Source organism: Kogia breviceps, chromosome 12 (assembly GCF_026419965.1).
Source record: "Kogia breviceps isolate mKogBre1 chromosome 12, mKogBre1 haplotype 1, whole genome shotgun sequence".
Taxonomy (NCBI): Eukaryota; Metazoa; Chordata; class Mammalia; order Artiodactyla; family Physeteridae; genus Kogia; species Kogia breviceps.
Window position 1 is genome coordinate 53,987,409 of NC_081321.1, and position 15,631 is coordinate 54,003,039.

Genomic DNA, 15,631 nt, shown 5'->3' on the forward strand with positions numbered 1-15,631 from the left:
CTATATTGACATGAAATTTTTCATTTAAGTATCTTAAAAAATGAAAAATAAAATATGAACTTTTATCTCCTACTGGTATGATTCTAAGGTTAGCTGCCTTACATGTGAATGATTTTGCAGTATCTATTCATGTAGTGAGGTCAAATACTCTGTAAGTATTTAAAGGAGGGTTATTTACATAAGAGTTTAGATTATACCATCCGTGATATCAGCCTCACTGGCCACTTCACAGCCTTTCTGGAAATGAGACAGTAAATGGAACAAAAGCACTAGTGTGGACAGATCACCGTGGGCTGAGGCCAGCCTGAGTTTCTGTTCCGGCTCCAGCCCATCTTCAGTATATGACCCTGGCCAGTTACTCAACCTCTCTAGGCCTCAGTTTCCTCATATGTCAAGTGGAGGTCATGAAAGCATCTATTCCACAGGCCAACTGTGAGAATTATGTACCGAAGGTGTTTAGCATGATGCTCGTACACAGAATAAAATCCAATGACCCTTTATTAATAGCATTGATTCTGTCTACTTTCCATCTGCTTGCCAATGAATCATCTTTTAAAGGAAATAGATGTATCTCTCACTCAACAAATTTCACTCATTGAGCACTTAAGTTTAGAGAATATTTCAGGAATCTGCAGCACACTTTTCTGGCCACCATAATTTTGTAACCCTAAACCATCTGGCCCTTTCCTTCTATCCACTGCAGTTTCTAGTTTGGGTTCCATCTCCCTCGCCACTAATTCTACTTTTAAGCCACCACCTCCTTCACCTAGATCACCTCCTCATCTTCAGACTTGGTTCCCTGGTTCATCTCTGTATCCACAATACAGAATGATCTTTCAAATACATAAGTTAGATCATGTGACTCCCATTTAAGGTACTTCAATGGGTTACAATTACAAACAGAATCAAAAGTGATGCCTACTTATCTCTCCAGCTTCATCCCCTAGCACTCTCCTCATCACCGCCTGTTTGAGCCATGTTGGTCTTCTGTCTTGTCTTTAACAAGCCAGGCTGCTTCCTGCCTCAGGGCATTTGCACTTCCTGTTCTTCCTACCTCTAATATTCTTCTCCCCCTTGTTTGCATGGCTGGCTTCTTACTATCATTCAGGTCTCAGCTCAGGTACCACCACCTCAGAGTTGTTCTGACATCCTTGGATGAAGTAGCTGCCCTCTCCCATCCATGCTATCCCACTGCTGTTTTATATTCTTCATACCACTTATTACTGTCTGAAATGGCTTTATTTATTTAATATACTTTTAATGTTTGTCCCTCTATACTGGAATGTTAATTCCATGAGACTAGGAATCCACTTTGCTTGTCCTGCTCACTAGATGTATCATGGCAACTAGAATAGTGTCTGTTATATAATGACTGATGAATGAATGAATGAATGAGTGAATGGATGCATGCATGAATGAACAGGAATATCAGCCAGAGGGTCCATGTCCACACTGTCCACACTGCAGCAGCAGTTTCCTTGGGATAAAGAGCACTGCCCAGGAAGTCCCTGATGGATTCTCTTTCACCATCCTCATTCTACTTTAGGGTGTACCAGAAGACTTCTTAGCAAGATGCAGTCATTGCTGGGTCTGGCTAATCTACCCCACAGCCATTCTATTGAGCTCTACAAAATATTGTCAAATGAGGTACAGTGAGTGAACTTCAGAATTCTACACTCACTTTTCGACCCAGTTCTTTATGAAGTGCTTTGAAAATTACTGGGCATCTTTGATTACTGTTGAGCCCAATTAATAACACAATAAGAAAGCTATTGAGCACCTATTGTATGCCTGGCACTGTGCCATTTGTGGCAGGCAGGTTAAATGTAGGTCATAACATTTACTTTGACTTTGAACTACTACTGGGGACTAAATCTTCATACACATAAAATAATGAGAAAAATTATATTTGATAATGCACAAAACTGCATGCCATTGATAATGAATGCAAAAGGCGTTCAACAAACAATGTAGGCCAGAGAAGACAGCTATAGCCTATTTTGAACATGCACTCTAAATCTATTCTGTTTTATGGTGGTGTACTTAATACTCATATGTTGCAAGTATTTTAGTCTAAAAATTAGATGTTACATTTCTGGCATGCTCTTTCATTTTACAAAAAGCATTCATTTATATTCTCCCATTTAATGGTCCCCATAATAACAGTCAGCTTTCACTGAGTACTCACTATATACCAGGCACTGTGCTAAGTACTTTTACATGGATTATCTCAGATAATACTCACGATATACCTATGAGGTAGGTATTATTATAATACCAATTTTACAGATGAAGAAACTGAGGTATACCAAAGTTGGGTAACTTGCTAAGTTCCCAAGTGGTGGAGCCAGAATTAAAGTGCTGCAAGTCTGACTCTGAGTTGCTGCCCTCAGCCACCATACTCCACTGCCTCTTCCTATGTGTGTTCCTAAGTCCTTTGTTACAGATAAACAGCAAGGAAAATATAATGTTTTTCCTATCATTCTATGGTGACATCGCTGTTGAAATCTTGAGGTATCTGATATGGAAGGTACTTCTGTTTGTTCTCTTCTCTGACTGTACCCTCTTGTCCTGTCCAGGAGTCCAAGGGTGTAGGCAACAGCTACTCTGGTGGTTGCTCCTGGGGCTCAGAAATGGAAGTCCTCCTGGTACTGAATGTATAGAATCTCATGACTCTGCTCACATTTTCTTTTCCAAACTCTTTTACAAAGTTTCCTCCAGTCATGACTATGTCTCCCAAAAACCCTCAGTGGGAACAATTTCTGAGCTCTTTCAAAAAAATCACTCTTGGGGCTTCCCTGGTGGTGCAGTGGTTGAGAGTCTGCCTGCCGATGCAGGGGACACGGGTTCGTGCCCCGGTCCGGGAAGATCCCACATGCCGCGAAGCGGCTGGGCCCGTGAGCCATGGCCTCTGAGCCTGCGTGTCCGGAGCCTGTGCTCCACAACAGGAGAGGCCACAACAGTGAGAGGCCCACGTACTGCAAAAAAAAAAAAAAAATCATTCTTGTTGGCTTTTTGAATGTTGCTACTTCCCAGCAAAAGGCACAATTAATTTATTCCTGGTTGATGTGCCCATTTCTATATTTCCCTGAATGCTATATTTTCCTGAATGCTTTGTTGCTAAGCAAAATCTGGGAAATGTTATATCTCCATCCACCTATGGGATGAGAGACATGCTGTTTAGGCATCAGAGATTTTGAAAAAATAACCAGAACTTTCTTGCAGTAAAAGGGTAAAACTATGTAAAACAACCCACTACATACCAAAACAGAAGTTTGCGAATTATAAACATAATAACATTTTTGAGGATTAATGGGGATTTAATTATGCTTAAGAGCCAATAGTTATTTCTTCTTGGAAATACAAGTCTGATTCTAATGCAAAATGTAGGGAGATGTCTGTACGTTAGATAAAGAAGATGGTGAACAACTTTCAACAAAAGTGGATGACAGGGTCAAAAACAGAAGCTAGAACTACTAAAATGACCAGCCCTTCAGCCCCGTGAAAAATCACAAATGATGTCAGGTTTTCCACAGTGAAGAAAGGAAAAATTAATTTTTGGTCTCCATTCATTTTAGTATATAAATTCATCTTCTCAGACTGTCTTGGCAGGTAAAAATATTTAATATTTCATGAGTGGAAACTATTTGAACTATTTATGATTTGTATACAGGGCAAATAAAAGGTGGGAAAAATGAGGTTGCTAAAGACAATGACATTTTTATAGGGTCTGTTCACTTTCCTGATGCACTGATACCAGAATTTACCAAGCGAAATCTCATGCTGAAAAAGCATTAGGCAGTGTGCACTGTTGTGCCCACCGTGCTCCAAATCCAGTGGCGACTTCAGATAAATTGAGAACAAATTTAATGATTTTAGAAATCTCCCTTCTAAGCCAGTGAGCGGGAAAGGCCCGCATGGCCACTTGATGGGAAGGGAACGTTCCCATGAATTGCACCCCCTTATCATCCATTCAAATGAGGCAGAATTTCATAAACTGCCTCGGCTGCCTCATTTCTCCAACTCCAATGTGCAAAATTAAAATCTGATAAAGGGAATGCTGTACTGGAGATTTTCATTAGCTCCAGGGCTGTCTAAGCTCCATTTAATTTAAAAAGGTTGCATCCAGCTGACTCATTCAGTATGAAAATTATTTGGTACCACTTTTTTTTTCTAAACTGTGGAAAAGTGCAGTGTGTTTTAGAAGGTTGGAGACATAGGATACAAATGACCTCCTCATAAGCAAAATTTCCGTTCCAGAGAAAATTCTTCTCTTGCTAACTAAACGTACAGAAATGTGTTCTTCGCCCTTAGGGAGCCCTGATAGTATTAGTGAGGCTTCTAGGAATTGGGTTTCAAGGAATAAAAGTGGAGGGTGCTTGGTTTAAGGAAAAGGAGGGAGGAGGCTTGGAACAAAGACCTCCCTGGAGAGTCTTCCCTCATTTGATTTTGGGCTCAAAGTCCTCTTTCTTGCACTGGGTTTTATTTAAAGATGCCTAGGTGGGATGGTATATAAATGCTCAGCAAGCAGATCTGTGAGCTTCAAGACAGTGGAAATGCAGATTCCCTCAGTTGACACTTGTTACTGCATAACTGTAGTGAAATATTCTGATACTCCCAGGAGAAATATTTGGTCAGAAATGTTGTTCTCCATCCTAAGAAAAAAACTACTCTGGCGAACAGACAAAATCTAGAGAAAGTCAGCCATCATGCAACTCTTCCCACCCACCTCCCCCAATATTTGAAGGGTCTGGTATGATACCCACTTTATTTTTAAAAACTGGGAGTTTTACTATTTGCCTTTACTGTCCTTTAAGCAGAGTGGAAATTCAATATGAATAACAGGAAGTCAAATTATTTCCCTTCTCTCCACACTCAATTTGCACCAAAGGCTTAAAAAAAAAAAAAATCAGATAGTACAAGCCTGAAAATTCTATTTCGAACAACGTTTCTTTCCTCAATTTGGGGGTTTCAAGTAAATTACCTGTGGCTTGAGAAAAGGAATTTGGAAGAAGAGTAAACAAAGATCACCTGTTGTTTTGAAAAGAAATGACAGAGGCAGAATTAAACTCAGTGTCTCCCTGCTTTCTAACTCTGCTGGAGAAGCAATCATTGCAAGGGGAGGATAACAGAGATTTATCCGGATGGATCCTCTCACCATGGTCAGGTCCCTTCAGGGCCAGGCGGGTCTGATGATGGGGAAGAATCTCAAGCTTGACCTGGTCGGTGGTGTTAGCCAGGAACTGGGTTGCTTCTGCGAGCGTACAGTACTCCATGCTGGTCCCGTCGATGGACAGGATGTGATCGCCCACGTGCAGAGCACCACATCTACGTAAAAGAGAAAGTCTCACTACAATGGCATGCCCTCCTCCTTGGATTCCGACTTTCACGTCCTCATAGTTAAAACTTCACACAGTTTTCACTTACTTAAGAAAAAAAAGGAATCGTTTGGATGTTATAGGAAACACCGCCTCTCAGATGTTAAGTTCCTTGGCTATGAAGAGGAATGTAAAACCTTGTAGAATATATAGAAAAACTCAAGGAAATGTTTTTATTTTGTCCTTCATAAAAAATATATTATTTGGGGGGTGGTGATGCTGCAAGTTGAGGGGAAGTGAGCAGCAAAGGAGGGAAGAACAGGAAAATGTCTCCCCTTGACTTTTTTCTGTGATTTTTTCCTCCTAGGTTTTTATATCTGTGAGTTGGTAAACATTCAGAATGTTAAGATGTGACTCACAGAATGGGAATAGGGTCATTTACAAATATTTTCTGTGTTAATGGGAATAACTTGGGGAAAGATTCAGCCAGTGCTTGCTCAGAATTGTCTCACTCAAGCTCCCAGATCACCAGTGCTTGATTACTGTGTTTTATTTTGTTTTTCTGGAGTTAAACAATTACTAGTACAAAAGCTCTCGATGATGATGGAAATTATGCAGGAGCCAAAGAGTAGTCAAAGGAGGCCTTCCTGGGGAGTGGAGCGTGGGGGGGGCGGGTAGCTGGGATGGGGGAGGGGCTGGCTGCTACATCTTGCTGAACTCAAGAGACTGGCTACTGGATGAGTTGAGAACAGCAAACACAGCAGTCAGGGGCTTCCCTGGTGGCGCAGTGGTTGAGAGTCCGCCTGCCGATGCCGGGGACACGGGTTCGTGCCCCGGTCTGGGAAGATCCCACATGCCGTGGAGCGGCTGGGCCCGTGAGCCATGGCCGCTGAGCCTGCGCGTCCGGAGCCTGTGCTCCGCAACGGGAGAGGCCACAACAGTGAGAGGCCCGCGTACCGCAAAACAACAACAACAACAACAAAAAACCCCACAGCAGTCAGCATCCCGAGGTACCAGTCAAGTGGACAGCTGCTTAAACTGCTTACCTGCTGTGAAATGGGAAAGAAACAGGGAGAAAATGAAAGCATCCTGCATGGGAGAGTACCCGTGGGTCAATGGCCATTACTGTTAAAGGGCTGTATGTAGGTAACAGCACCGTGGAGCTGTAGACTGACCACTACAGGGGTTGCCACAGGTGCATTGGAGTCAAAGGTTCACCAGGCAGGGCCAGGGCCTGGGCAGAAGAGGGCTGGAAACATGAAGGGAGATTGGGTAGTCAAGTATTGGGTTGGCCAAAAAGTTCGTTCAGGTTTTTTGTAAGATCTTATGGAAAAACCCAGATGAACTTTTCGGCCAACCCAATAGATCGGAACATTTCCAAGGTGACCAGAGTCCACTTCTCAAGACAAAAGCATTTCAAGTCATCTAAAAATAAAATTCCACGTGGACGCACTTGGAGTGCTTCAGCTATGAGCTGGGGGTTTTCTTACCAGAAGCTGTAAAATAATTTATTAGGTGGTAAGGTAGTCTTTTTTCCTCCTGCTTGTAAGTCTAACATATTAATAAGGAAGGAGAGTTCAGGATAAAAGTCTTGCGTTTTTATTGTCATGGGAATGAATGATGTTTTCGGGGACCCTTGAAAATGGTGAGACCCTAAAACTAACATACTATGATGGTAGAGGGCCTTTCTTTCAAGATTGTATCATTTTAAAAATGTTGTCTTATTTATTTCAAAAAAAAAGGAATAAGACTGTATGCTGGCAGGATTAATTGTTCACATAATAAAGATCTGCTTAGTTACCCGAAACCAAAAACGGGCTATTACCCTAGGACACAGTAGGTAAATGTGCTGAGTTTCTTGACATTTTTTTCCCATTTCTAAAGGCCACACCAAACATTTGGGTGAAGCAACATTACATGATGGGGTGGCTGATAAGGTAGGTGAATTTTTAAGCTCTAGAACAGTAACTTGTTTTGTATATGAAGCTTGCATAAACTGGTAGAAGAGCTCTTTTTTTAACTGTGTGTGTGTATATGAGTAGGTATTACATATGTGCATGTATATACATATATAAATATATCTCTACATATTTTAACACACATGCAGTTTTGAAGAGTAGGCACTTTCTATGACACTCACCTGTCTGCGATACTTGCAGATTTGATTTTGTCTATGACAATGACCTGTTTGTTACAGCACATCGAGGTAGTCAGGGCCACACCAAGGCTGGCACCAGGAGTTTTGGCAACTTCAACTAGTAGTGGTCCGGATGCTGTTGCCACAGAATCTACGGAAGAACAAATTTCAGAAAACAAAACAAAACAGAATAAATAATCAAACAGACACATGAAAAAGGTGGAGAATGTTGAGTCTGATGTTGATCTGTTAACGTTATCACTGAAACTTAGATTTCCCTCCGTGTACTATCCCCACGTCCAGTGCGTGGTAACTGCTTAGGGCACCTTTCAGGACACCCGTTCTATCGAGCTTGTATTACGGTAATATGTGCATGGGTTTGTCTCTTCAATTAACACTTAAGCTTCACGTCAGCTGGGATGATGTCTTGTGTACCTTTATGGCCTCTCCATCTCTAGGCACAGTGCCTGGCACATACTGGGTCTCTTGAGAAAAGTTTAAAAAATTAATTAACTCAATAAACATCTTAGCACCTACTATGGATGGATGGATAGATGGATGGATGGATGGATGGATGGATGGATGGATGGATGGATGGATGGGAAGGAAGGGTGAATAGATGATGTCTCTAAGTAGGCCGATAGTAGGAAGGCATACACTAACTTAAATATGTAAATCCTCTGGGCTATCCCTATTCTGGATTTGATCTAGGGTCACCTCTCCCTCAGAAGCATCTTCACACATGCTTTATTTTTAGCTTGGAACTCTCTTCATTCCATCAACTGGTACTTACCCTTGGGGATGTAAACATCAATTCTTCTGGGAAGCCTCTCCTGACCTATGATTTGGTGAGATCCTTTTCTCCTGTGCTCCCACAGCCTGCTATTTTCCTGCTGTTGTCGCACACACCTCACTCATTTTTAATGACTAGTGTGGATGACATGCCTCTCTCCTTTGCCAGATGGCAAGCTTGCTGTGAAGGCAGAGCATATGTCTTGTCCATCACAGCATCCACAGTGCCCAGCATAATGACTGGCACGCAGAGGTTGTGCAGTAAATAGTTGTTGAATGAATGTATGAATAAATGAGAAAACTCATTACGTCATGTAAAGCTCAGAAGAGGCAGAGGTCACACGGAAAAGAGGCCTGGACATGGATTTATAACACCTGTACTTATTTCTTCTTTTCTCAATATTTTGTGAAAAAGAAGATATCATGGTGTCATAGACTAGTTACTAAAATTTTCTAAGTCTGCTTGCTTACCTAGAAAATGGTACCTTTTCCTCATCATTTACTACAATGGAAATCAATGTATAGTTAAAGTATTTTGTAATTTATACAGTGCTATACACATAGAATATTATTGTTATTATTATTGATATATTATGACCTCAGCCTTTGAGTCATCTCACTTTTCAAGACTGTATATTTTTGGTAGTATTTTTTTAAACATCTTTATTGTAGTATAATTGCTTTATAATGTTGTGTTAGTTTCTGCTGCATAACAAAGTGAATCAGTTATATGTATACATATCCCCATATCCCCTTCTTCTTGTGTCTCCCTTCCACCCTCCCTATCCCACTCCTCTAGGTGGTCACAAAGCACCGAGCTGATCTCCCTGTGCTATGCAGCTGCTTCCCACTAGCTATCTATTTTACATTTGGTAGTGTATATATCTCCATGCCACTCTCTCACTTCATCCCAGTCTACCCTTCCCCCTTCCTGTGTCCTCAAGTCCATTCTCTATGTCTGCGTCTTTATTCCTGTCCTGTCCCTAGGTTCTTCAGAACCTTTTTTTTTTTTTTTTTTAAGATTCCATATATATGTTTTAACATACGGTATTTGTTTTCCTCTTGCTGACTTACTTCACTCTGTATGACTGACTCTAGGTCCATGTACCTCACTACAAATAACTCAATTTCATTTCTTTTTATGGCTGAGTAAATATTCCATTGTATATATGTGGCACATCTTCTGTACCTATTCATCTGTCGATGGACACTTAGGCTGCTTCCATGTCCTGGCTATTGTAAATAGTACTGCAATGAACATTGTGGTACATGACTCTTTTTGAATTATGGTTTCTCAGGGTATATGCCCAGTAGTGGGATTGCTGGGTCGTATGGCAGTTTTATTTTTAGTTTTTTAAGGAGCCTCCATACTGTTCTCCATAGTGACTGTATCAATTTACACTCCTATCAACAGTGCAAGAGAGTTCCCTTATCTCCACACCCTCTCCAGCAATTATTGTCTGTACATATTTTGATGATGGCCATTCTGACTGGTGTGAGGTGATACCTCATTGTAGTTTTGATTTGCATTTCTCTAATGATTAGTGATATTGAGCATCCTTTCATGTGTTTGTTGGCAATCTGTATACCTTCTTTGGAGAAATGTCGATTTAGGTCTTCTGCCCATTTTTAGATTGGGATGTTTGGTTTTTTGATATTGAGCTGCATGAGCTACTTGTATATTTTGGAGATTAATCCTTTGTCAGTTGTTTCACTTGCAAATATTTTCTCCCATTCTGAGGGTTGTCTTTTCATCTTGTTTATGGGTTCCTTTGCTGTGCAAAAGCTTTTAAGTTTCATTAGGTCCCATTTATTTATTTTTGTTTTTATTTCCATTTCTCTAGGAGGTGGGTCAAAAAGGATCTTGTTGTGATTAATGTCATAGAGTGTTCTGCCTATGTTTCCCTCTAAGAGTTTTATAGTATCTGGCCTTACATTTAGGTCTTTAATCCATTTTGAGTTTATATTTGTGTATGGTGTTAGGGAGTGTTCTAATTTCATTCTTTTACATGTAGCTGTCCAGTTTTCCCAGCACCACTTATTGAAGAGGCTGCCTTTTCTCCATTGTATATTCTTGCCTCCTTTATCAAAGATAAGGTGACCATATGTGCGGCGGTTTATCTCTGGGCTTTCTGTCCTGTTCCATTGATCTATATTTCTGTTTTTGTGCCAGTACCATACTGTCTTGATTACTGTAGCTTTGTAGTATAGTCTGAAGTCAGAGAGGCTGATTCCTCCAGCTCTGTTTTTCTTTCTCAAGATTGCTTTGGCTTTTCGGGGTCTTTTGTGTTTTCATACAAATTGTGAAATTTTTTGTTCTAGTTCTGTGAAAAATGCCATTGGTAGTTTGATAGAGATTGCACTGAATCTGTATATTGCTTTGGGTAGTATAGTCATTTTCACAATGTTGATTCTTCCAATTCAAGAACATGGTATATCTCTCCATCTGTTTGTATCATCTTTAATTTCTTTCATCAATGTCTTATAGTTTTCTGCATACAGGTCTTTTGTCTCCTTAGATAGGTTTATTCCTAGGTATTTTATTCTTTTTTTTGCAATGGTAAATGAGACTGTTTCCTTAATTTCTCTTTCAGATTTGTCATGATTAGTGTATAGGAATGCAAGAGCTTTCTGTGCATTAATTTTGTATCCTGCTACTTTACCAAATTCATTGATTAGCTCTAGTAGTTTTCTGGTAGCATCTTTAGGATTCTCTGTGTATAGTATCACGTCATCTGCAAACAGGGACAGTTTTACTTCTTCTTTTACGATTTGGATTCCTTTTGTTTATTTTTCTTCTCTGATTGCTGTGGCCCAAACTTCCAAAACTATGTTGAATAAGAGTGGTGAGAGTGGGCAACCTTGTCTTGCTCCTGATCTTAGTGAAAATGGTTTCAGTTTTTCACCACTGAGAGCGATGTTGGCTGTGGGTTTGTAATATATGGCCTTTATTATGTTGAGGTAGGTTCCCTCTATGCCCACTTTCTGGAGGGTTTTTATCATAAATGGGTGTTGAATTTTGTCAAAAGCTTTTTCTGCATGTACTGAGATGATCATATGACTTTTCTCCTTCAATTTATTAATATGGTGTATCACAATGATTGATTTGTATATATTGAAGACTCATTACATTCCTGGGATAAACCCCACTTGATCATGGTGTATGATCCTTTTAATGTGTTGTTGGATACTGTTTACTAGTATTTTGTTGAGGATTTTTGCATCGATGTTCATCAGTGATATTGGCCTGTAGTTTTCCTTTTTTTGTGACATCTTTGTCTGGTTTTGGTATCAGGGTGATGGTGGCCTCATAGAATGAGTTTGGGAGTGTTAATCCCTCTGCTATATTTTGGAAGATTTTGAGAAGGATGGGTGTTAGCTCTTCTCTAAATGTTTGATAGAATTCGCCTGTGAAGCCATCTGGTGCTGGGCTTTTGTTTGTTGGAAGATTTTTAATCACAGTTTCAATTTCAGTGCTTGTGACTGGTCTGTTTATATTTTCTATTTCTTCCTGTTTCAGTCTCAGAAGGTTGTTCTTTTCTAAGAATTTGTCCATTTCTTCCAGGTTGTCCATTTTATTGGCATATAGTTGCTTGTAGTAATCTCTCATGATCCTTTGTATTTCTGCAGTGTCAGTTACTTCCCCTTATTCATTTCTAATTCTATTGATTTGAGTGTTTTCCCTTTTTTCTTGATGAGTCTGGCAAATGGTTTATAAGTTTTGTTTATATTCTCAAAGAACCAGCTTTTAGTTTTATTGAACTTTGCTATCATTTCCTTTATTTCTTTTTTTTTTTTTTTTTTTTTTTTTTTTTTTTTAGTGGTATGCGGGCCTCACTGTTGTGGCCTCTCCCGTTGCGGAGCACAGGCTCCGGACGCGCAGGCTCAGCGGCCACGGCTCACGGGCCCAGCCGCTCCGCGGCACGCGGGATCCTCCCGGACCGGGGCACGAACCCGCGTCCCCTGCATCGGCAGGCGGACTCTCAACCACTGCGCCACCAGGGAAGCCCTCCTTTATTTCTTTTCCATTTATTTCTGATCTGATCTTTATGACTTCTTTCCTTCTGCTAACTTTGGAGTTTTTGGTTCTTCTTTCTCTAATTGCTTTAGGTGTAAGGTTAGGTTGTTTACTTGAGATGTTTCTTGTTTCTTGAGGTAGGATTGTATTGCTATAAACTTCCCCCTTAGAACTGCTTTTGCTGCATCCCATAGGTTTTGGGTGGTTGTGTTTTCATTGTCATTTGTTTCTAGGGATATTTTGATTTCTAGTCTTATAACGTTGTGGTCAGAATAGATACTTGATACGATTTCAATTTTCTTAAATTTACCAAGGCTTGATTTGTGACCCAAGATATGGTCTATCCTGGAAAATGTTCCATGAGGACTTGAGAAGAAAGTGTATTCTGTTGTTTTTGGATGGAATGTCCTATAAATATCAATTAAGTCCATGTTGTTTAACATGTCTTTTTAGGCTTGTGTTTCTTTGTTTATTTTCACTTTGGATGATTTGTCCATTGGTGAAAGTGGGGTGTTAAAGTCCCCTACTATTATTGTGTTACTGTCGATTTCCCCTTTTATGGCTGTTAGCATTTGCCTTATGTATTGAGGTGATCCTGTGTTGGGTGCATAAATATTTACAATTGTTATATCTTCTTCTTGGATTGATCCCTTGATCATTATGTAGTGTCCTTCTTTGTCTCTTGTAATGGTCTGCATTTTAACGTCATTTTTTCTGATATGAGAATTGCTACTGCAGCTTTCTTTTGATTTCCATTTGCATGGAATATCTTTTTCCATCTCCTCCCTTTCAATCTGTATGTGTCTCTAGGTCTGAAGTGGGTTTCTTGTAGACAGCATATATATGGGTCTTGTTTTTGTAACCATGCAGCCAGTCTATGTCATTTGGTTGGAGCATTTAATCCATTTACATTGAAGGTAATTATCTATATGTATGTTCCTATCTGCATTTTCTTAATTGTTTAGGGTTTGTTATTGTAGGTTTTTTCCTTCTCTTGTGATTCCTGCCTAGAGAAGTTCCTGTAGCATTTGTTGTAAAGCTGCTTTGGTGGTGCTGAATTCTCTTAGCTTTTGCTTGTCTGTAAATGTTTTAATTTCTCCATCGAATATGAATGAGATCCTTGCTTGGTAGAGTAATCTTTGTTTTAGGTTTTTCCCTTTCATGACTTTAAATATGTCCTGTCACACTCTTCTGGCTTGCAGAGTTTTTGCTGAAAGATCAGCTGTTAACCTTATGGGGATTCCCATGTATGTTATGTGTAGCTTTTCCCTTGCTGCTTTTACTATTTTTTCTTTGTATTTAATTTCTTTTTCTTTTCTTTTTTTTTTTTTTTTTTTTGCGATACACGGGCCTCTCACGTTGTGGCCTCTCCCATTGTGGAGTACAGGCTCCAGACGCACAGGCTCAGTGGCCATGGGTCACGGGCCCAGCCGCTCTGCGGCATGTGATCTTCCTGGACCGGGGCATGAACCCGTGTCCCCTGCATCGGCAGGCAGACTCTCAACCACTGTGCCACCAGGGAAGCCCGTATTTAATTTTTGATAGTTTGATTAATATGTGTCTTGGCCTGTTTCTCCTTGGATTTATCCTGTATGATTCTCTCTGTGCTTCCTGGACTTGATTGACTATCTCCTTTCCCTTATTAAGGAAGTTGTCAACTATAACCTCTTCAAATATTTTCTCAGTCCGTTCTTTTTTTCTTTTCTTCTTCTGGGACCCCTATAATTTGAATGTTGGTGTGCTTAATATTGTCCCAGGGGTCTCTGAGACTGTCCTTAATTCTTTTCATTGTTTTTTCTTTATTCTGCTCTGCGGTAGTTATTTCCACTATTTTATCTTCCAGTCACTTATCCGTTCTTCTGCCTCAGTTATTCTGCTCTTGATTCCTTCTAGAGAATTTTTAATTTCATTTTTTTTGTTGTTCATCATTCTTTGTTTGCTCTTTAGTTTTTCTAGGTCCTTGTTAAACGTTTCTTGCATTTTCTCCATTCTATTTCAAAGATTTTGGATTATCTCCACTATCATTACTCTGAATTCTTTTTCAGGTAGACTCCCTATTTCCTCTTCATTTGTTCAGTCTGGTGCGTTTTTACCTTGCTCCTTCATCTGCTGTGTGTTTCTCTGTCTTCTCATTTTGCTTAACTTACTGTGTTTGGGGTGTCCTTTTCACATGCTGCAGGTTCGTACTTCCCGTTTTTTTTTTTTGGTGTCTGCCCCCAGTGGCTGAAGTTGGTTCAGTGGGTTGTGTAGGCTTCATGGTGGAGGGGACTGGTGCCTGTGTTCTGGTGGATGAGTCTGGATCTTGTCTTTTGGTGGGCAGGACTGCGTCCAGGGGTGTGTTTTGGGGTATCTGTGAACTTAGTATGAATTCAAGCAGCCCCTCTGCTAATGGGTTGTGTTGTGTTCCTGTCTTGCTAGTTGTTTGGCATAGGGTGTCCAGCACTGGAGCTTGCTGGTCGTTGAGTGGAGCAGGGTCTTAGCATTGAGAAGGAGATCTCTGGGAGAGCTCTCACCGATTGATATTACAAGAGGCCGGGAGGTCCCTGGTGGACCAATGTCCTGATCTCGGCTCTCCCACCTCAGAGGCTCAGGCCTGACACCCGGCTGGAGCATTAAGACCCTGTGAGCCATACAGTTCAGAAGAAAGGGTGAAATGAAAAAAAAAAAGAAATAAAAAAATACATAAAAAATTATTTTAAAAAAATAATGAAAGAAATAAAAAGGAAAAGAGTAACCAAACCAATAAACAAATCCACAGATGATAACAAGTGCCAAAACTACACTAAAAAAAAGTCAGATAGAGCCATAGTACAAATGGTAAAAGCAAACCTATACAGACGAAATCACACAAAGAAGCATACACATACACACTCACAAAAAGAGAAAAAGGAAAAAAATATATATATATAAATAAAAAGGAAGAGAGCAACCAAATCAAGAAACAAATCTACCAATGATAATAAGCTCTAAATACTAAACTATGATAAACATAAAACTAGATACAAATTAGATGCAGAAAGCAAACCCCAAGTCTACAGTTGTTCCCAAAGTCCACTGCCTCAGTTTTGGGATGATTTGTTGTCTATTCAGGTATTCCAGAGATGCAGGGTACATCAAGTTGATTGTGGAGATTTAATCTGATGCTCCTGAGACTGCTGGGATAGATTTCCCTTTCTCTTCTTTGTTCGCACAGCTCCCTTGGTTCAGGTTTGGATTTGGCCCCGCCTCTGCATGCAGGTTGCCTGAGGACATCTGTTCCTGCCCAGACAAGACGGGGTTAAAGGAGCAGCTGATTATGGGGCTCTGGCTCACTCGGGCCGGGGGTAGGGAGGGGTATGGATGCGGGGTGAGCCTGCAGCCACAGAG

At 40.4% G+C, this 15,631-nt stretch overlaps 1 protein-coding gene across 15 annotated transcripts in view; it reads right to left on the minus strand.

Annotated features, from left to right (window-relative positions):
• The window catches only part of GRIP1 (glutamate receptor interacting protein 1), a 728,793-nt gene that overhangs the window by 96,374 nt on the left and 616,788 nt on the right, over window positions 1-15,631 (minus strand). For all 15 annotated transcript variants that reach the window (XM_059080546.2, XM_067009696.1, XM_067009704.1 and 12 more), the window contains 2 exons: window positions 7,459-7,606; window positions 5,159-5,328 (listed from right to left, as the gene is read on the minus strand). In XM_059080546.2, coding sequence (XP_058936529.1) covers window positions 5,159-5,328; window positions 7,459-7,606 — 318 coding nt within the window. The remainder of the gene's footprint in view (window positions 1-5,158; window positions 5,329-7,458; window positions 7,607-15,631) is intronic.